Here is a 22,387-nt window from a genome sequence, read left to right as displayed (position 1 = left end):
ATATATATATATATATATATATATATATATATATATATATATATATATATATGGCAACCTTTATTCCCTAACCAAAAAACGTGTGTTTTGTATTGGCCTGTAGAAAAATGCACATACCAAATGGCTCACAAGAAGTGATTGTGGATGAGATTACTGCGGCTACGCATCCCCGCAGCATTGGCATGTTGCTCCACAGACGCAGGGGGGAGGTCTGGTTTCTCCGGTAGGGCATCAGGGCGACATGGCATTTAGAACGTCGGACAGCACTTCTGAAAAACGAGATTGGGAGATCCAATGTTGCAAGGAGTTTTGTGATATCTGGTATTGCGTGGGTCCTCCTTGTGGCTGGCTCCAAATCCATTCGGAGTTCCCCCAACAGCTCCAAAATGGCAATGCTGGATAAACGATATGTTTTGATGATCGTTTCCTCGTTCATTCCAAAAATATTCACACAGAGTGAAAAAATGCGTTCTCTGCGTCTCCCTGCTTCATTTCAATGTCTCCTTCTTGCGACAATAACCGCTGCCATGTGTGCGCAATTACGCATACAGACCATTTGCACCTTCTTTTGAAACGTGTTAAATATAGAGTCAGATACCGTTAGCAAAATTGCTTTCAGGTTTAATAAATCACTTTGCGAGTGCTAAATTAATATATTTACATGTTCTCCTCCCTCAAGACGCACTTTTGCATGTAAACGCCCCATATTGCATATTCATTGCAGAAAAAGTACTAAATGGATAAGAGGCGCTATTTAGCATGTTTTAAAGATCAAATCCTTTTAGCACGCTGTTGATAGATCAGTTTGTACATTTTTTAGCGTGCACAGTGAAATAGCTCACGTTTTTATACACGCAAACCTTTGATAGATCCGGCCCACTGTATACAAAAAATTTCAATGTAACAGGTAACATATTTGTTTACAATTTGAAAACATTTCAATAAAAATTAGGCAGTCTGTCTCTAACCTGATTTAATTCAGACAGTTGTTTAATTATAAATTGTCACTGCAAATAAATCTCCTCATTCGTCTCTCAAATATAGAAATGTGTTCTAGTGACCAATTTTAGTATAAAGGCATTTCATCCTTTCATTGCTCTATAAAGAAAGATGTTTTACACAAAAATGCATTTGCTGTTGAAACTAAAAACCTTCCTTCAAATTAAAAAGGTTTTATGTATTTTCATACTGACTAAAAAATTCCAAAGGATTATAAAGTTTAAACATTTTCAAAGACAACAAATACTTGACCCTGAACCTTTAGCCACTTCAGCTTTAAATGTAAAAACTTTATACTGGTTCAATTAATACAGTTTGCAGCCATATGTACAGTCTTATTTTGCAGCTCATGATCTATTCATCTAGTGTTTGATAAGATAATCTGATAATAGCAAAGTAAAAAAATAATAACAATTCAGACAATGATCTTCACCATATTAGCTGGAAGGTAACACCTGGTGTCACATTTTTAAGCTTTATTAAAGTCTGAAGAAAAAGTCGCAAAAAAACACATAAGTGGATCTAAATGAAGACATTATTGTCGTGTTGAGCCCCACTACAGTTTAAATGTTACCCTGTCACCTCACTATAGTGTAAGGATTAACATAAAATCAAGTCATTCAACACCACATGTCATCTAAAGGCATTTACAGAGACAAATCAATCAAATTACACCATTGTGATCTTTTATTCACCATAACGATTTTCCCATTCAGTTTCTCAGGAAATTTCTTCAGAAATATTTTGTTTGTTACTGTAGTAAAGCTGAAAAACGAGTTTCAGTTCAGCTAAACATAACTTGATGCATTAATGCTGAGAGCTGTAGTATCATGTTGAAGGATAAATAATGAATCAGGTAGTGTTAGATCTGCATTTTAACTAAAAATACATCTTGCATTGATGTGTTGCATTGTTTTCTTACAGTATGTGGTCAGGATGATGATTGCAGCCAACATTAAAATCCACAGCAGTGCGTTGAACAGTTTTGCTCTTTGGACACAACTTCTCTCCCCTGCAGGTTGTCTGTGGGCCTGTTGGTCTGCAGGGAGAAATATTAGAGAGGAAAACCATTAATTATCATTTACCAACATTTTTAGATAAGTGTTTCTTTATGTTGATTTAAATTATTTAGGTTATTGGCTACTCATGCTGCAAATCACATCATCTTCTCCCTGAAGTTTGAGGAGCAACTGGAAGCATAAAGAGCTGTGAAATTTCCTGTAAGTTGACTGATGATTTAAAATTGAATACATACAGTAGATACAGTTTCCATCTGTGTTTGTTTTTGAAGCATTCATTCCAGCTGCAGTTTATTTAAACAGGTAACATATTGGGAATCAGCAATTTATAAAGAGACAGCTAACAGTAATGCTATCAGTATTGCTCCTCTGCCTGGCTGAGTCAGCAGTAATAAGCCTATTCAACCCATAATATATTATTCGTAATGATAACATTTAATACGAAGATTCTAACATAGAATATAGGATTTTCATATAGCAGCAGAAACGCATTTAGATTTCCTCCCTTAAAATAAACAGAGACATGTTGAAATATAAAAAGAACAGAATGAGTTTTTTATTTCACCTGTTATAAATAACTGAAAATGATCTAATTCCAGAGAAAGACTGTATTAACTCTGTTGATTGTATTTTTGGTGGCAATTAATTGTATGCTTATTTATTTACTGAGCATTTATTTATTTATGTTTTTATTTTTAAATATGGCAGAGTTGGACCTCCATATACAGCTCTATCTACAGCATATTTACATGCATGAAATGTCCCTTTCATGTTGCCTTAACTGCTGTATGTCAAGTTACTGAGGAACAAATGGGGTAAATGTGTGTTCAGAGTAAACATTACATAGATGTCCAGTACCTTGTTCGGGTGCCTTGACCCATTTATTTCTACTGTGTAGTTCTGCTCACTTTAGTCCAGCTCAGTCCATAGATCTCTGATGGGTAACTTTTTCTTTCTGTAGTTTCTTCTTGTGCAAATGCTGCAAAGCTGCCTCTCTGACAGTCAGTCTCACACATCTACTACTCAGCACCTGTGTCTTACCTTAATACCTTTCCTGTCATAAGGCCCTTCTAGAAGTAGTGTTATCACTCTTCTATCTCCTATTAAGTGAGATCACATTGTACGATGTATTATTAATATGAACTGTTTCACATGAAACACTAGTACTGTACATACTATTCTCACCAAACTGTGATAACTGTGATTAAATTCAGTGTAAACAAATGCCATATGTTGCCACCCCTAAAAAATTCCTGTCCCCCTCTTGCCACCCCATAAATATTTTTCTAGATCAGCCCCTGGATGTTCATGTCCTCTGCCTCAGTGACGATAAACATCGTCTGATACCAACACGTATATTTTGGAAAGAGAAGATTGATGGTTTGGGAGAAGAGTGAATGAAGCCTTTCTGATTCAACAAGAAATAATAAAACTAACCAGAGGAGGAGGGCTCAGATTAAGGTTTATAAAAACATCTAGTTCAGCATTAACCCTGATGCCCAGTCAGTTTCAACCCAGTTTACACTTTGCCATGTGACCAACAACAGCACTAACAAGGCTCTATTGTTAAAGGAGTCTGATCTGAATGTGAATATAGATCTGCAGAGCAGCACATCCTAAACAGCTTTAAAGCTTAGAATATCTTCCTCAATAGCTTTAAACTGAGAAAGTCCTTCAACAGAAGCATGAAACATTTCAGCTACAAAAACTTAAGTCAAAGCAGATGTTTATTTTGTAAACTATTTTGCAAATAATTATGTAGCGATGTTAGCACATGAGGTAGGGGTTTGTCTTGTTACAGGTGGGTTTCTGGCAAAAAACCTCTGCTAAATGCTGGTCAAAGGCAGCAGCTTAACTAATTCTATAGCAGCCTTGATTCTGTCAGGCTGCATCAGGACAGATTAATGTTGACTAAATGTTTAGTGTGAAGCGCTCTCAATGTGTGAATGTGGTCTGAGGCGCTCTGGACTCCTTGATCTAATAAAAGCTTAAAACAAGTTCAGGCCATTTACCATATTGCCTTACATCAATGTATGTCCTGTTTATATAATCTCCTTTCTTACCTTCTTCTAGCTGAGGATCATCCATCAGGTCATTTATGTAGTTGTAGATGTAAACGTTCTCTTTCTCCCACTCTACTGTGTCCTCTTGCTTTTTTATGCTGTATCTTACTTTTTGGAACAAGTTTGGAGTGGATTTCATTCTTAAGGCCATCCTGATAATATCCAACAGGTGAAGGAGGCTCTACTAAACTCACTGCAGTTATGAAAATAGATTTGACTCTGAAAGTTTCTCAACTTTATATTAAGCAGATCTAGAGTGTCAGTTCTTCCTGCTCAGCCTACTTTCTACCCACAATAATAACTTTTGAGGAAGTTGAAGAATTTATAGAAACATCTATCACTAAAGTATTTTATACATGTGAACTCTGTCTTTGCTTTTGACTACTTTGTACTGTATGTTTCAAATGTTTGATCACCTTTGATTGGACCTGGGGAGAAAGAGGAAGCAAGGCCAAATCAGCTTTTACAGACTTTATTTCACATTTTATGAAGTATGAGAGTGTGGTGCAGAAAAAAGTAAATCAAAGGACCTATAATACTTAATTTTCACCAATAGGTTTAATTTACGGCGTTCACCGCCCTCAAGGACCAACTTTGGGCATGCCTGCTCTATAGCCTTAATAGGAAACTCAATAATTGGTAGACTACATTTGTGTGATTCACAAAAAATCTCAATATTAAACAGGTAGCTGCTGAATAACCTAAGAACCCAGAAACTATTATTAGTATACCGTCTATGTTAAATTATAGCCTAACCAAAGTGTATCTAGAGTTAAAGTTACTGTAGTTAAGATGAAAATACAGAAAACAGTTAATATTACATGGCTTGACAATAACCCTAAACCTAAGCATTACCATTGTAAACTTAACCTTAAACTAAACCCAATTAACATCTCAGTCCTACACCTAATAATGGGGCAAAATCTTGTGAGGACCAGGAAAAAAACCCTAACTCTACAGAAACTGGTCCCCAATTTGATGTTGGAATCGGAAAATGTATCCTTGTTCTGATGCACACACACACAAACTTGTCTCTCTATCTTTGCTTGGCCTTTTAATTGACTTCCTTTAATTTCTCCAGTCTAACCGTGACCCTTACCCTGATCTTAACCATTATGTGTTCATACCAACCCCAAACAAAACAAAATGATCACCTTAGTCCTAAACATGACCCCTGACCCTAAAACAGCAATTTTCTGTATGGGTTCTAGGCATTAGGCCCTACAAGGAACAGTCAGTCCCCACAATGTGCTATTTTCCCAGAAAATAGGCCCCACAATGTAGGAAATACAAGAACCTACACACACATACACAAGTTTGTATTTCTATCGATATTATTACTTTACATTGACTTATATCCAGTTACTGTGTTTATGCCTATCCTTGAAATTTAACTATTAGCAGTATATTCCTAACCAAGTTAATCTACACCCTCTACAGTGACTCCCTGACTTTAAAACAGGGTTCACCACATTAGGACCAGCATTTGGTCCCCATAAGGCCTTTGGATCCTCAGGTGACTAACTATGCAACTGAAATATGTAACATAAACAATAACAGATACATTTTTTGTTATGTTCAGAGTGCAGTGTTAAAAATACAACTTTATTTTTCAGAAGATCATTTTGCTTTGGTGAAATTAGTGGTTTTCATAACCAATTTTAATGCTTATGAATAACTAGCAATACTGATCTTATTCAAAAAACCCTGAAACAAACTACATTATCACCTACGGTATAAGTTACTTACCTTCTTCCTGTGGATGATAATCTATGATGTCTTCAGCAACATCATCTACAGACTCATAGATGTCTACAATCCTTTCTTCCCATTTTGTTACGTCATCTTGCTTCTCTTTGGTATATCTCACCTTCCGGCTTAAATCTACTTTATAGTAAATATCTGAAGACATTTTGATACAGCAAAGGACTTGATTCTGTTCCTAGTTTATAACACCTTTCAGGGTTGAATCGTTCTGTCATCCTCTCTTCTGGTTTCAGAAGAAACATTTGAGGAAGTTGCAGCCCTTAAAGAAACAACCACAGTAAACTGATCAGCTTACCTCCATTTTAATTTTAATTTTTTTTTTACGCAAATATATATCACATTACCAAGCATTGAAAGATCTAGTGTCCACTTTATGCAGCAGGTTTACTGAAAACTGAAGTTTTCTAAACCTGAAATCAGGGGAACTATTCCTTTTTACAAAGAGAGTTTCCTCAACCTTTGTTTCAGTTACCATAGCAACATTCTCCCCAGAGCTGACCTGGTCGGTAGCAGGTTTTCATCTGTAAACTCAGAGTGTCCTCTGTCTCCGCTCTCCTTAGAGCCAATCACACTGTTTTATTTCCTGTTTAGTCGGGTTCCAAATCTAAAGGATTAAATATATTATTTTGTAAGAAATGGAGGGAAAAATGTAATTACTTTATAATTTAGGAGGTGATTAGGTATATCATTTGTCTAACCAAAAATTTGACTTGTTGCCTATAGCTGTTATTCATGTTATTGATTTCCAAAGTGACTAAAGCATCAATGGCAAATAATCCTTTTGTTAAACAACCTGATTGAAAGTACCACATGAATGGCATGAATATTGAATGAATCAATAAATCTATCCCAAATTATCCAATAAAATTAAACAGTATGTGTCATCAACTAAATATATTATAATGTTATGTCTGAAAAGGGGTATGAAAAGCTACGGCTGTCCTTTAGGAATGAGAGACAATCTTTTTAAGACCAAAGTGTCCATATTGTGGACAGAGAAGATTTTCAGAAACATAAGTTCAGTAATAATCCTGATGCCTAATCAGTTTCATGCCAGTTCACACCTTCTTGCATGTGATCATTAATCTCTCAGTGGGCCAGACCAACCGCAGCACTAACACCCTGATGTGGTGAAGGAACTAATTTAGGCATGTAAAACTGCTCTTTACTTCCTGGAACATAGCTTCACTAGTTCTGAGCAGAGAAACCACTAAAGATGGAGGAGGACACATTTTAAGCTACAAACACTAAAGTCTGCTTGGTTCTGTTTTTCTGAGTTTTCGTTTCAAATTAATTTGGTTGTTTCTTCTTGCCTTGTTATGCTGGATCTCCCTCTGTGGAACATATCTGGAGGGGATTTTATTTCTGAGTCCATCCGGGAAGTATCAACAAGCAGAAGAGATGCTGAACGTAACTCACTTTACCTATAAAACATCTTGACCCTAACAGAAAAATTGTAAATGGGGCATTTCTCTGTGGTTTAGCACCAGCCTTGTTTAGGCCAACGGCTAAATCTCCCATTAACTTTTTATACAGCAAGATAATGCTTTAAACCATTTGACCCATATGTTAAAACAAAATCAATATTAGAATGAACCAAACAAACAACTTGAAGCAGCATCAAATGGACTCAGACTTCGACAGGCCTATTAAATACAACCAGCCTATTGGTGCACTACAGGCCAATGCAACTACTTAAGGGGGGAGTGGCGGTCTTGTGGTTAGGGCATTGCGCTTGGAATCTAGACATTCTGAGTTCAAGCTCCACTCCCACAGCCCGCACTCTGGGTCCCTGAGCAAAATCCTTAATCCCACACTGCTCCCCGAGTGCATTTAACCCATCCCCAAGGGGATGGGTTAAATGCAGAGAGTGAACTTCGCTGCTCTCTACTTGTAACAATGTAATGACAATAAAACACTGGAAAAGCTGGGAAGAATCTGTGACCATTAATCCAACTTAAATTTTAAGAACTATTCCAAAGTTCCAAAGTTGTTTAAAAAAATTACTTTACCAGAACTGAGGTTCTTAATCATTGGTGCATGTCTAATTTTCTCTCCAGCTTTGATTCAAAAAAAGGTGCATACCTGCTTTTAAAACCCTACCAGTGTCATAAGCCACATGTGCTGCCCCCTGCTGTTTGAACCAGGTAAATAAAAGGGATAAAATTATAACTAAACAGCCTTAGGCAGTTTAGCCATTAGACACAACAAACACTTAATGTATAAAATCCAATAATAATGTTGCATTACTGAAGTAATTCCAATACACTCAATACCATAAAATGTAAAATAGATTATTGTTGATTGATTTTTCTTATGAGCAGCAGTGTTTAGTTGAGGGGGGAATTTACAAACCATTCATTAAAAACGCTGCAACAAGTACACAACAAATTCACATGTCTGTTAGTAGGAAGTTACACACTGGCTGCTGAATTACATTCTACAAGGAAACACTTTTAAGTTCCCATTTGATTAAGAAAGATTAACTTTGTTTTTGTTTCTAATTAAGTTTGTTTAGAAAATCAGTGCTCATTCCTAGGCTGTCAGTAATAAGAGAACAAACCCATCATACCATTTATAAAAATTTTTTCAAGTAATTTGTTTACATACTTTGTTTATATACTTTATTATATACTTCAATAAATACAAAAACTTTATAAACATTTTTTTTATGCTGAATCAAACCAATTTGTTGTTAAATTGAGGGCTCGAAAAATATTTCCTAACAATATCTTTATTTATTTATTTTCCACCATGTTTATTTAACATAGAAGAATAAACAGAAAATAGAACGGGAAAAAAAATTCACCGTATTGGATGTAATTTTTTAGAAGATTAAGGTTTGCATTAAATGAGACCCATTAGAGGTGGGTATGCAACATGATTTTGTTATCTTTCTCCTGCTTCTATGTTTCCTTTATTATAATGTTACTGTAATGACAAAACTATATTAAAAAAGTGAAATCAAAATCATGTCTTTTGCTTCTGTCACTCATGTCTACACTGAAAACAATCTACAAAACAGATTAGTTTTTGTGCATTTCACACAATATATTGCAAAGTGGTTGTGAGTGGCCAATCGCCCCTCGTCCTGTATACTACCCGACGTAGGATGCACAATGAAGCAGCCCAATCCAAACAATTCTTGCACAATTGGAGAATCCTCCCAAAATGGGCAAAAACCCGTACAGTTTATGCCCGGCTTTAGCAAGACTCCTGATGTCTGACTGTTTTCAGAATCAGTCAAGTTATAGAAGTTATTTCTGCACTCCTAGCCACAAACTGTATTTTTTTAACTGCATTTAAAAACTTAAAAATGGTAAAAAAAATAAAAAAAAAAGACATGACCAGTGGAGTAAAGCGTTTAGCAGAGCATAATTTTTTTAAAATAATTTTTAACTTGAAATTTTAGTTTTTTATTTCAAATTAAGAGAAAATAAACATACCAATGGGAACAGATGCTCATAAAGTTTAACCTAAAATAAATATAGTTTAGAACTGAGAGCTACTGAATATAAAATATGTTTGACACTAATCTACAACATCCTCCATCAAAGCTTCATCAGTAACCATGTGCTTCTAATGTCCCTCTGGATAAGCTTAGAGGCAAACTGTAAGCAGTGAGTAGTAATGCTAAAGAAATATTTTGAAAAGTAACTTTTAAAAACTTTTTCATGTTTTTTATTGTTATTGTTACTTCTCACATATCCAGTTCTTAGAGACACTGTCATATGCATGTGTCCATTTCCCTTCATCATTGCAACATGTTGCTGAATGGTAATTGCCACTCTTTGGCCATCCAGTTCCCCAAAACCTGTAAAAGAAAAAAAATTGTTTAAACATCACTAAAGTTTTGTCAGATTCCTTCCTATTTTCCATTTCTCTGTGTAATTATTTATTATATATAGATTTGGTATGTGCTGAGAGGGCAGGTGAGAAATCAGAATTATTTTCTCTCCAGATGTTCATTCTGAACATCCTTTTTTTAATCTGTGTCTTTAACCTGACTTTCTTTAATTCTTTCCTGGAAGTGCTTGTGCTGAAGAAGGCTTTAATATTTTATATATTAAACCTTTCAGTCATTTTAACTGGCAGTGAGGGATCATTCTGGATTAGTAAGTACCAGGTTCTTTATTTATTTTGGTCTTTAGTGCTTTACTCCATTTTTTTACCTCTTCAGCTCTGTGTGCCTTTGGACTTCATGTATGACTGCTTCTGTTCATGGTACACTATAGTTCCTGCAGCCTGTTGACTAATTCCTTCACCTCACTAAATGCTTTCCTCCATCATTACAGAGAGTTTACCTCTGTTGATATTTGAGGGTTTTTTATAGAGAAGCAGGAGTCATTCTCAAAGTACACTTTTTAAATCTGATTATTTAACTCATATGGTGAGTGGAGGCCTGGTGGTTAGGGCATAGAGCTTGGAATCCTGAGGTTCTGAGTTCGAGCCCCACTCCCACAGCAAGACCATTAACCCCACACTGATCCCCAGGCGTCCTATGATGGCAGTCCACTGATCCCCAAGGGGATGGGTTAAATGCGGAGGTAAATTTCTCCAATGTGAGATCAATTAAGTTAAATAACATGATCATAGTTAAGGCAGATATGTAAGCAAAATGATTGTGAGCATAGACCAACTGAAATGAACTGTTTCTACTTGAACTTTTAAAAAAAATGACATACTATAAGAAATCATATATTTACTGCTCTATGAATCCATGTTGCAGCAAATTTGAATATTGTTTTTTCTCTCTTTTTCCTCAGGGTCTAACATTAATAGATGATGGATTTTTGTTTGAATTTAGAATCCTAAATGAATCCAGCAGAAATGCTTTTGGAGTTAAAGACAGGGCTCAAACATTTACATTAAAAGACAGAGCTAATTATTGTGGATCAACAGTTGTAGCCATGGCAACACAATGGCACCATCAACACAATAATATTATTGCACCTTCCAATAGTTGATTATATTTGAGTGACTTTAAGATGAAACTTACGTTGGTGTCAGTGGTGATCCATCCACCCAACTCCAGCCAAGCGTCCGTGTCGACTCTATCAACATGTTATAAAGACCAATCCAGGATTCTCCATTTTCATTTAGCTTTTTCACAAATTCCTGTTTGAGAAAAGATTTTAAAATGGTAATCCTTAATAATAATAAATATGCAGTGTTTTCATTAAAAATGACTCTCTTATCATTAAACAGCAAATTATAATTTCTTTTTTTTTTACGACAATAAAAATGTATATTCTTATAATGTCTTTTAATTAAAATAATATTTTTTTGCGCCACTATAAAAGTCATTTTATTTTCCAGGTGTTTATTAACTGTTCTCAGTTTGGTAGGTGCAGCCTGTAAAATCTTTATCCAAATTAACTGAGACTAAAATAGAAACTAAACTGAAAAATAAAAACTAAACTAAAAAATAAATTCTAATGTATTATTATGCACACAATAGAGAACCTTCTAACTCAACATTGTCTAAATATGTTGAACCTTTAGATGGGGAGTTAAGACAGCGATAGATTGCAGAAAGTTCTCTAGTAGGAGTTCAGGATCTCTGTAATTTGTCTTCTAGCTTATTTTCACCGATTCAAGACTGCAATCCGGACATCTCCGCTTTCATCTACCTCGACTTGTACAATTCTAATAATTTCAGCATTATTAAGCTGGTTCAGGTCTTTCCATGGTCTAACACCATCTTTGAACCAATCAGTGCCCTGATAAAGGCTAAAGCTCAGTGGTGTGTTGACCTCTACTGTTTTCTCCTCCTCTATGTCATTCTCTTTGTCTTCATTTCACCACATTGTTTTGTGAAACAGATTTATAATTTAAAGCTTAGTTTATTTTAGAAGCTGAATGTTAGGAATTCATGCTAAGGAATAGTGCAGCATATTTTGCATATTGCTTGATTTATTCAGTATGTTTAAACTCTCAAACCATCTAGAGCAGGTTTACTGTGACGTGTTCTGGAGTCTGGATGGCAGAAAGTTACTGCCTACATCTCTGCCTCATGAAATAGTTTGTTTATTAGTTTCTTAGAACAGAAACTATTTAAAACATGTGGATTGGTTCGCCTTAGATAAAAATTGAAACTCAATCTGATGCCATGCAGGAGAGATTTGAAGGATTCAATTCAGCTACAGTCTTTATAGGGAGATTTATTATTTTTGTTTTGTGTGTCCAGTTTTCTTTGTCTTTGTTCATTTCTTTACGTTACAGCAGACAGTTTTCTTTCCAAAAAAAGATTAATATGAGATTTATTGCAAAGAAAAGACTGATATTAACCAAACAGACCCACCTGTTCCTCCTCACTGTTTATGATCACCAGATCAGCTCCACTTTCCTGACAGCGTCTCCTGCTTTCATACCAGCTATTGGTCTCGTGATATTTGTAGTAACAGCTGCATCCAAATCTTGTCCATCCATCAGGACAGCACTTTCCTTTAAACATGATAAATGTTTTAGGGAATTAATTATTGTTTTTCATCAGTAAATATTTATTAGAAATATTTCACATATGTATGTAAGCATTGCTGAGGTTTTTATAGCTGTCCTGCAGCAGACTGTTGTTTGCTGCCATTTCTGAAGAATAACTTTAGTTGGATAAAACATGAAGGAAATATAAATATTTGACAACTCTTAATGTTTTAAAACATAAAACATGCCCTACCTAATAAATTGGCTTGTAATTGACTGTTGTTGGCTTCCATTTCTGAAGAAGAAAATTACATTTTTTAAGGATATAAAACAAAAATATTTACTGACTGAATATGTTAAGCTGGTAAATGTTGAATCTGTTTTACCTGAAAGTTGAACATGTAGTTGGCTATTTCTGTTCTTCACTTTATTCATCTCCAAGATGACTAAAAGAAAAATAAAAAAATAATATAGTGATTTTAGTTTAACTTTTTTTATATATATATAGATCCTCATTAGCTGACCCTTCCCACCAGCTAGTCTTTCTGAGGTTATTAAAAATCATATATATATATATATATACAAAAATGTTGTCAATGGAACAGGTAACATATTTATTTATAAGACAAATACATCTCAATTAAAATTTGCCAATCTGTCTTTAACCTGTATTTAATTCAGAAAATTGTTTAATTACAAATTGTCAAAGAAATCTCCTCAGTCTTCCCTTAAATATAGAAATGTGTTCTATATTTATCAGTTATATTGCAAAGCATTTCATCTTCTGATTGCTTCATAAAAAAGGTATTTTACACAAAATATTAAGCTTTTGAAAATAAAGTCAATAAGGAAGTACAATGAATTTTTACATTTAGACATTTTCTAAGTGGAGAACAACAAAGCAGCCGATGCTCGATCCTGAACCTTTAGCCACTACAGCTTTGAATGCAAAGCTTTATACTGGTTCACTAAGAACAGTTTACAGCCATATGTACAGTCTTATTTTGCAGCAGTTGATCAAGATCTTTTCTTTTAGCCTTGGCTAAAATAATCTGAGAATACCATAGTTAAAAAAAAAATTTAACAATTCAGGCAATAATCTTCACCATATCAGCTGGAAGGTAGCACGTGGTATCACATGTTAAGGCTTTATGGCAATCTGAGGAAAAAGTCCCAACAAATTCATCAGTGGATCCAAATGAAGACTAAATTATTGTCGCTTTGAGCCCCACTACCAGTGTTGTGCCTGAACGCGTTCATTGAACGAAAGTTCATGAACTCGTTCGTATTTTGGGCGAACGTGAACTGAACGTACTGCATTATTGCCTGATGAACGTTTTTGTGAACTCGTTCATTCTGGTGTCTGTGAACGGCACGCTCTCTCAGTTCAACTCTGTTCAATAGGTTGCCAGATTTCTATAAAGCCCTCCAGGCGAAACCCCGGCTAAATCACACCGTAAACAGGCCTTAATATGTAGCGGGGAAAACACCCAATCTGGCAACACCAGCTACCAGCGTCGTAGCCTACAGCCGCGTGCGTCATCAAAACAAAATGCAGTGTTGAAGCTGCAGCAGCATGGAGGCTACCGTGGAGGCGACAAAGCAGCAGTATGATCACTTAAAACAGGTTTATGACCAGGTGGTCGGTGAGGATGATGGCAACAAGTTTGCCCGCCGGCTTTCAGTAAAAAAATCCGCACTTCAGTAACCTTAAATTCCTACCTCAGCCTGGTCCCTCAGTTTGTGTTAGTAAAATCTTCTTGAGCGGAGGTCTTCAACAGGGGATCCGCGACCCCTAGGGGGTCTAGGGAGGTACTGCATGAGGGTCTGCATGGTTAGTTGATATTTTTATATCCCCCCCCCCCGCATTTTTTTCCCCCACTAGTTGAAATGTCTTTAAATACTCATTAACATGAAATCAACACACTGTAGTAAACAGATAAATGGAGGCAGAAGATGTCTTTCAGTCATCAATGCACACATTCAGCGACACACAGGAGCTCTTTCAAGCTGGGCACCGTTTCCTTCACAACAACCAGGAATCAGAATCAGAAACACTTTAATAATCCCAGGGAGAAATTAATTTCTTTACATTACTCCATCTGTAATAGAGTGACTATAGGACACAATTTCATACAATATATATAGTTAGGGGGTCCCCGCTCCATCTCGCCATCAGTTTGGGGGTCCTTGGTCTGGAAAACATAGAAGACCCCTGTTCTTGAGGGTTTTACTATCCATGTAACTTGTTTGTTAAACCTGCCTGGTATAATTTTCCAGGATTCCAGTATTCCTTTTTAGTATGTATTGAAATGGAATTTCAAATGGAAAAAATTATTAAAATAAAAAAAAAACATTTGCACCTTAAAGACTACTTTCCTGTTTTTCTTTTAATAATTCCTCATAAAAAAGACCATTCAAGCAGCACATTTTTCCTGATGTTTTTGAGAATATACTGTAGGGGTGAAAGCTGCAGCTGCTACTAGTGTGAAGTGAATGGACAGCAACAAAGCGTTAAAGCAACAATGGGGAAATGCTGTCCCCTCAATGCTAATGTAAACCCTGGTTGGATAAGGATTCAAAAGTGGATATGAAGATGAAATCTGACGCACAGTTTCAGAGTTACAACTGATAAAATAATTGCTGTCTGTGGTTCTACAGTAGGCTATGGTGTAATTGAGCAATATATGAAAAAAAAAAAAGAACTATGAACTAGTTCGTTTTTTGGAATTGTGAACTATGAACTGAACTAGTTCATTTTAAAATGTGTGAACTGAACTTTGAACTAGTTCACGTAGAAAGAGAACTTTCCCAACACTGCCCACTACAGTTTGAATTTTACTCTATTGCCTTATTATAGTGTAAGAATAGACATTAATATAAATCCATTCAACACCGTTCCACAAAACATATCAATCATATCTAAAGGCACTTTACAGAGACAAATCGATCAAATTGCACCATTGTGATCTTTTACTCGCCATAAAGAATTTTTCATGCAAAAGTGCATGGAAAGTAGTTCCAAAAACATTGATATGTATAATCATTATGCTAGTAAATAAAATAAATACTTTTGTCACACAGATAAAATGAACAATCTGAGAAATATTTTGTTTGTTAAGTAGTAAAGCTGAAATGAGTTTCTGTTCAGCGAAACATAACTTGATGCATTAATGCTGAGAGCTGTAGTATCGTGTTGAAGGATAGATTATGAAGCAGGTAGTGTTAGATCTGGAATTTGACCAAAATACATCTTGTATTGATGCGTTGCATTGTTTTCTTACAGTATGTGGTCAGAGTGATGATTGCAGCCAACATTAAAATCCACAGCAGTGCATTGAACAGTTTTGCTCTTTGGACACAACTTCTTCCCTGCAGGTTGTCTGTGGGCCTGTTGGTCTGCAGGGAGAAATATTAGAGAGGAAAAACCATTAAATATAATTTACCAACATTTTTAGATAAGTGTTTACGTTATTTATGTTTATTTATCCTTATGATTATGGCTATCGGCTAGTCATGCTGGACAAGCAGATCAGCTACTCAATAATGTTTGTCAGAGGGAGCAACTGGAAGCATAAAGAGCTGGGAAATTTCCTGTAAGTTGACTGATGATTTAAAACTGAATACATACAGTAGATAACCACCAGTTATGCTCCCTGAAATGTGTTTACAGTTCTTTACCTCCTTAGTCTAGGTAAATGCTTCAGGTGTGTCTTAACACAGCCATGAGTCACAGCAGGTTTATCTCATGCTGTGTTTCTATCTGTGTTTGTTCTTGAAGCATTCGTTCCAGCTTCAGTTTAGTTAAACAGTTAAAATTTGGGGAATCAGCACTTTATAAAGAGACAGCTAATAGTAATGTTATCAGTATTGTTACTCTGGCTGGCTGAGTCAGCAGTAATAAACCTATTCATCCCATAGTATAACATTTAATTTGAAGATTCTAACATAGAATATAGTATTTTCATATAGCAGCAGAAACACATTTAGATTTCTTACCTAAAAATAAACAGAGACATGTTGAAATATAAAAAGAACAGAATGAGTTTTTTTATTTCAACTGTTATAAATAACTGACAATGATCTAATTCCAGAGAAAGACTTTATTAACTCTGAGAAAGAGGATGGCACATCAGAAGGACAACATTGCTTAATGAAAATGGAGTGATGTGGTTTATGCAGGTTAGTTTACTTAAAATTGAATTGATTTCTATATTGGAGGAAAAACAGTTAATCCCCAAAGATGCTTGGTTGAAGACATGAGATTCAGTTTTTAACCAGTTCACACTGATGTGACCAACAACAGCAAGGCTCTATTGTTAAAGGAGTCTGATCTGAATGTGAATATAGATCTGCAGATCAGCACATCCTAAACAGTTTTAAAGCTTGGAATATCTTCCTCAATAGCTTTAAACTGAGAAATCCTTCAACAGAAGCATGAAACATTTCAGCTACAAAAACTTAAGTCAAAGCAGATGTTTATTTTGTAAACTATTTTGCAAATAATTATGTAGCGATGTTAGCACATGAGGTAGGGGTTCGTTTTGTTACAGGTGGGTTTCTGGCTTGAACCTCTGCTAAATGCTGGTCAAAGGGAGCAGCTGAACTAATTCTATAGCAGCCTTGATTTTGTCAGGCTGCCACAGTGCAGCTTAATGTTCACTAAATGTTTAGTGTGAAGCACTCTCAATGTGTGAATGTGGTGTGAAGCGCTTTGGACTCCTCGGTCTAATAAAAGCTAAAACAAGTTCAGGCCATTTACCATATTGCCTTACATCAATGTATGTCCTGTTTATATAATCCCCTTTCTTACCTTCTTCTTCTAGCTGAGGATCATCCATCAGGTCATTTATGTAGTTGTAGACGTAAACCTTCTCTTTCTCCCACTCTACTGTGTCCTCTTGCTTTTTTATGCTGTATCTCACTTTTTGGAACAAGTTTGGAGTGGATCTCCTTCTTAAGGACATCCTGATAATATCCAACAGTTGAAGGAGGCTCTACTAAACTCACTGCAGTTATGAAAACAGATTTGACCCCTAAAGTTTCTGAACTTTATATTAAGCAGATCTACGAGTGTCAGTTCTTCCTGCTCAGCCTTCTTTCTACCCAGAATAACTTTTGAGGAAGTCGAAGAATTTAAAGAAACATGCATCACTCAAGTATTTTATACATGTGAACGTTGTGAAAAAGTATTTCAGCAAACTCTGTCTTTGCTTTTGACTACTAATGAGTGTCGAACTTTTTATGTTTGAAATGTTTGATCGCGTTTGATCGGACCTGGGGAGAAACAGGAGGCAGAGCCAGCTCAGCTTTTACAGACATTATTTCACATTTTGTGAAGTATGAGAGTGCAGTGCAGGAAATAGTAAATCAAAGGACCTAATATACTTAATTTTCACCAATAGCTTTAATTTAAGGCGTTCACCACCTATACACTCCATCGCCTAGCAACCATGACAGTTGACACACATAGCAGGCAAAGAATGGTTGCTGTACTTCTCTCTACTGTCCTGGGTGCTAATCACATTTACAAAGAGCTTCAGCAGCAGTACTGTCGTCATGAATATCATATTTATATTCCCCTCACTGCAGAGATATTAGAATCTGCATAAATGTCAGCCAAACCCATTTGCACAGGGACAGATAACACCTTTCAATAAACCAAAAATATCCACCCCATATCTTACTCAATAACCATTTAAAGCAACTGTTTTCATTAATTTCAGACTAAACTATTCACATACTTGTATTATGTTAGACTGCACTTACAATATTCACCACGGTTCACCTTTCACCTCTGAGCACAGAGAAGCCGGCTTGCTTGGACTCTCAATGAATCATGGGATATCTAAGGCTACGAAGGATACAACGGACCCGTCCTTCAAAACGGGTATAAAAAAGGATGAATTTGTCGGTTAGGGTTAGGGTTAGTCAATCAAGTTAGTTAATCAGCAATCAGTGAAATCAGCTGTGCTGAAGCAGGGAAACCTCTAAAACCTGCAGAACAGGGGCCCTCAAGGACCGACTTTGGGCATGCCTGCTCTATAGCCTTAAAAAGAAACTCTTTTAAATTATCTTTTATGTTGAGATTGCATCAAGACACATGTTTTTTTATAATGTAAATTGTTTTTTGTAGATAGTTATTTCTTAGGATATCAATAATTGTAGAAGACATTTATGTGATTCACAAAAAACATGAATGCTGGAAAAGCTCAATATTAAACAGGTAGCTGCTTAATAACCTAAGAACCCAGAAACTATTATTAGTATACCGTCTATGTTAAATTATAGCTTTACCCAAAGTTTATCTAAAGTTAGAGTTAGAGTTGAGATGAAAATACAGAATACAGTTTATATTCTATGTCTTGACAATAACCATAAATCTAACCATTACCAGTGCAAACTTAACCCTAAACTAAACTCAGTTTAATAATTGGCCAAAGTATTGTCAGGACTAGGGGAAAAAAACCCTCACTCTACAGAAACTGGTCCCCAATTTGATGTTGGAATCAGAAAAATTATCCTCCTTCTGATGCACACAAACACACAAACTTGTCTCTCTATCTTTGCTGGGTCTTTTTATTGACTTCCTTTAATTTCTCCAGTCTAACCGTGACCCTGATCCTCACCATTATGTGTTCATACCAACCCCAACCAAAACAAAATGATCACCTTAGTCCTAAACATGACCCTAAAACAGCAATTTTCCGTATGGGTTCTAGGCTTTAGGCCCTACAAGGAGCAGTCAGTCCCCACAATGTGCTATTTTCCCAGAAAATGGGCCCCACAATGTAGAAAATATAAGAACCTACACACACATACACAAGTTTGTATTTCTATCAATATTACTTTACATTGACTTATATCCAGTTACTGTGTTTATGCCTATCCTTGAAATTTAACTATTAGCAGTATATTCCTAACCAAGTTAATCTACACCCTCTACAGTGACTCCCTGGCTTTAAAACAGGGTTCACCACATTAGGACCAGCCTTTGGTCCCCATAAGACTTTTGGATCCTAAAAAGGTGAGTTAATATGCCAAAGTTTGGTCTGAAATATATAACATAAACAATAACAGATACATTTCTTGATATGTTCAGAGTGCAGTGTTGAAAATACAACTTTAATTCTCCAGAGGATCATTTTGCTTTAGTGTAATGAGTTTTTTCCTCACCAAATTTAATGCTTATGAATAACAAGCAATACTGATCATATTCAAAAAACCCTGAAACAAACTACATTAAAACCGCGAGCGGTATTGACGGCGCTCGCAGCTCAGCGCCGCTCGGCCTATTGCGACCGCGGGAGCCAAGCGACCGCCGCCCCCTTGCACCTTCCCAGCCAGCGGAAAAAGCTCCACGCTTCACTTCTGGACCAGCAGAAGACAACCACAGCGTTGGTCAGTAAGGGTTAAAATAGGGATAAAAGATAATATCTGGGACGAATCTCATCTGTCAGATAGACGCTGCGGCCATCTCAGTTGGTGGTTCAAAAGTATATGTTCAAAAGAAGGAGAAACAGCACCTTCAAACTCCATGGTTAGCAGTATTACACCCTACTCAAAACAAAAAAAATCAATAAAAATCCATAGTTTGCAGTAAAATCCTGAAAAAAATCACACATGTCGGGGAATGCATCCTGCATATTCTAGAATTGTTTTAGATTATTTACTAATTAATTGAAAGAAAAAAAATATTTTTTAAACTTAAGTGCCATATACTGAGGCAGTTGAATACCCCATAAGATGCTCAAACATGCATAGATTTACGCCAAACTTGGCAAACTTAACTATAATCAAAGTATTAATAAATTTTCCAAATTTGGCTAAGATTGCTATAAAACTTTTTGAAAAACAACAATTTCCTGTTAACACAAACTTTTGAAAAATCAGAGTGACGGACTTTTAAGAAGAGCTATGCTGTGTTTACCATCAAACAAGTAGCGATTAAAAGAATATATTCCAAAAGTCCTAGCTTTTTTGAGAAATCGACTGAATTTTTAGAAATATTTTAACATAGTGATTCTATTTTCATAAGGGTGCTGTTTGATTCAAAATGGCCGACTTCATGAGAGGTTTAGAACATGGCTCCAATGAAACTTTTTGTAGGTGGAGGGCTCATACAGATGTGTGCCAAATTTCATTATCCTAGGAACGAGCATGGCTAGGGGCTGAATTATTTCCTGGCATTATCTGTCCACTTGGCCAACTACTAGGCGAGAACGCAAACTTTTGAAAAATCAGAGTGACGGACTTTAAAGAAGCGCTTTGCTATTGTAACCAACTTACAGCAGGCTTTATAAAGAACATATTTTGAAAGTTTTAGCTCATTTAGATAAAATACTGATTTTATACAATTTTTTGAAAAGAGGTCAGTGCTTTCTCAACAGAGTAAAATGTAATTCAAAATGGCCGACTTTCGGTGGGGTTTAGACCATGGCTCCAAGAGGCTTTTAGTTAGGGCCTGATGAGATGCAAATGTGTTCAAAGTTTCAATATTCTAGGACTAAAATTAGCTTGGGGCTGGTGGTTTGAAGTTTGTTATTTCTAGGGGGCGCTGTAGTGAAATTAAGCCCCGCCCACAAAATATTGCTCTGGATTCCTGTTTGGAGTTGGACTAGGATCATCTCTTGTGATTTTGGTGCAGATCTGATAATACATGAGGAAATGAGAGCCAATCATATTTTCATGGCGAAACGCCTCACTTTGCCATGGCGCCACAGCAACACCATTTGACTAAAACTCTCTGTGCCTTAAACGAAGTTAGGACAACATGTTGTCTGTCTGTTGACACAGTTTTAGGTTGATGAGGTCAAGTAGGACAGAAAGGGACCATTCCGAGTAAAAAAAGTGACTTCCGGTTCTCAGGGGGCGTGGCTTCAATCACGTCAAAATTTTCATATACAGTTTTGTTGGGAACCCAGAGGGGATTAATACTACCAAGTTTGGTGTCATTTCAGTTTCATATGTAAAAGTTATTGCATTTTAAAAATGTTGGCGAGAACGCCAACTTCGAGGCCTGGCCACACCCCTTTAAAATGCTCAAAAACTCAAAAAGTTTGATAAGTTTAGATCTCACATGCCTTATCTGCATACATGCCAAGTTTGAAGCCGATGGCTCACCGTCCCTAGGAGGAGTTCGCGAAAGTTCGACGTCAACAAAATTGAAAAATTGCCAAAAATCGGCCTTTGACCCAAAATGGCTGACTTCCTGTAGGTTTTAGAGCATACCCACAATGTAACTTTTTTCATGATTTGGTAAGATCTATGCACCTGCCAAATCTCAAATCTCTGCGACTTTCTGTAGAGCCATTTGGCTACGCCCATTTTGGATTCCATTATCACACGTAAATTTCACTAGGGGGACAATTTACTGCCAAGTTTGGTGAGTTTTTGGGCATGTTAAAGCCTCCAAAAAGCTGTTTCTTTTAAGCGGAGAAAAATAAGAAAAAGAAGAATAAACGGTACAGGAACAATAGGCTCTCGCAGCGCTTAGCTGCTCGGGCCTAATTATCACCTACGGTATAAGTTACTTACCTTCTTCCTGTGGATGATGATCTATGTCGTCTTCAGCAACATCTTCTACAGACTCATAGATGTCTACATTCCTCTCCTCCCATTTTATTCTTTCTTCTTGCTTCTCTTTGGTATATCTCACCTTCCGGCTTAAATCTACATTGGAGTAAATATCTGAGGACATTGTGATACAGCAAAGGACCTGATTCTGTTCCTAGTTTAAGTAAAGCCTGCACTAGCAAACCATGCAGTAACCAAAGCTGCTTTTTATAGCAGCTTTCAGGGTGGCATTATTTTGACCATCCTCTCTTCTGGTTTCGGAAGAAACATTTGAGGAAGTTGAAGTCCTTAAAGAAACAAACACAGTTAACTGAATTTTTTATTTTTTTTTTTATAAATACTGTATATATCACATTACCGAGCCTTAAAAGATCTAGTGTCCACTTTATTCAGCAGGTTTACTGAAAACTGAAGTTTTCTAAACCTGAACTCAGGGAAACTTTTCCGTTTTACAAAGAGAGTTTCCTCAACCTTTGTTTCATTTACCATAGCAACATTCTCCCCAGAGCTGACCTGGTCGGTAGCAGGTTTTCGTCTATC

The 22,387-nt window shown here is 36.2% G+C and overlaps 2 protein-coding genes across 2 annotated transcripts in view; one reads left to right on the top strand and one right to left on the bottom strand.

Annotated features, from left to right (window-relative positions):
• Positions 1–22,387, top strand: part of LOC119779922 (collagen alpha-1(XIV) chain) — a 281,288-nt gene that overhangs the window by 204,926 nt on the left and 53,975 nt on the right. The window lies entirely within an intron of this gene.
• Positions 1,922–22,081, bottom strand: LOC119779921 (C-type lectin domain family 6 member A-like). Its single transcript, XM_038279771.1, has 6 exons — positions 21,809–22,081; positions 15,556–15,670; positions 12,658–12,717; positions 12,525–12,566; positions 12,153–12,295; positions 1,922–2,038 (listed from the first exon to the last, which is right to left on the bottom strand). Exons 2-6 carry the CDS (start codon positions 15,587–15,589, stop codon positions 1,955–1,957), a joined length of 363 nt encoding a protein of 120 aa, XP_038135699.1. The 5' UTR covers positions 15,590–15,670; positions 21,809–22,081; the 3' UTR covers positions 1,922–1,954.

This window comes from Cyprinodon tularosa, unplaced genomic scaffold (genome assembly GCF_016077235.1).
Source record: "Cyprinodon tularosa strain WSP-4 unplaced genomic scaffold, ASM1607723v1 ctg153, whole genome shotgun sequence".
Classification (NCBI taxonomy): Eukaryota; Metazoa; Chordata; class Actinopteri; order Cyprinodontiformes; family Cyprinodontidae; genus Cyprinodon; species Cyprinodon tularosa.
Note: the sequence above shows the minus strand (reverse complement) of the source record. Positions and strands in the feature narration are given on the sequence as shown.

Bases quoted from the DNA above. Each gene is read 5' to 3' on its own strand.
- LOC119779921 (XM_038279771.1), bottom strand. From the start codon at position 15,589: ATGTTGGCTGCAATCATCACTCTGACCACATACT. The intron at 12,567-12,657 runs GTAAAACAGATT...TTTCTTCTTCAG, and splicing joins ACTACATGTTCAACTTTCAG to AAATGGAAGCCAACAACAGT. The intron at 12,296-12,524 runs GTAGGGCATGTT...TCATGTTTAAAG, and splicing joins ATTACAAGCCAATTTATTAG to GAAAGTGCTGTCCTGATGGA.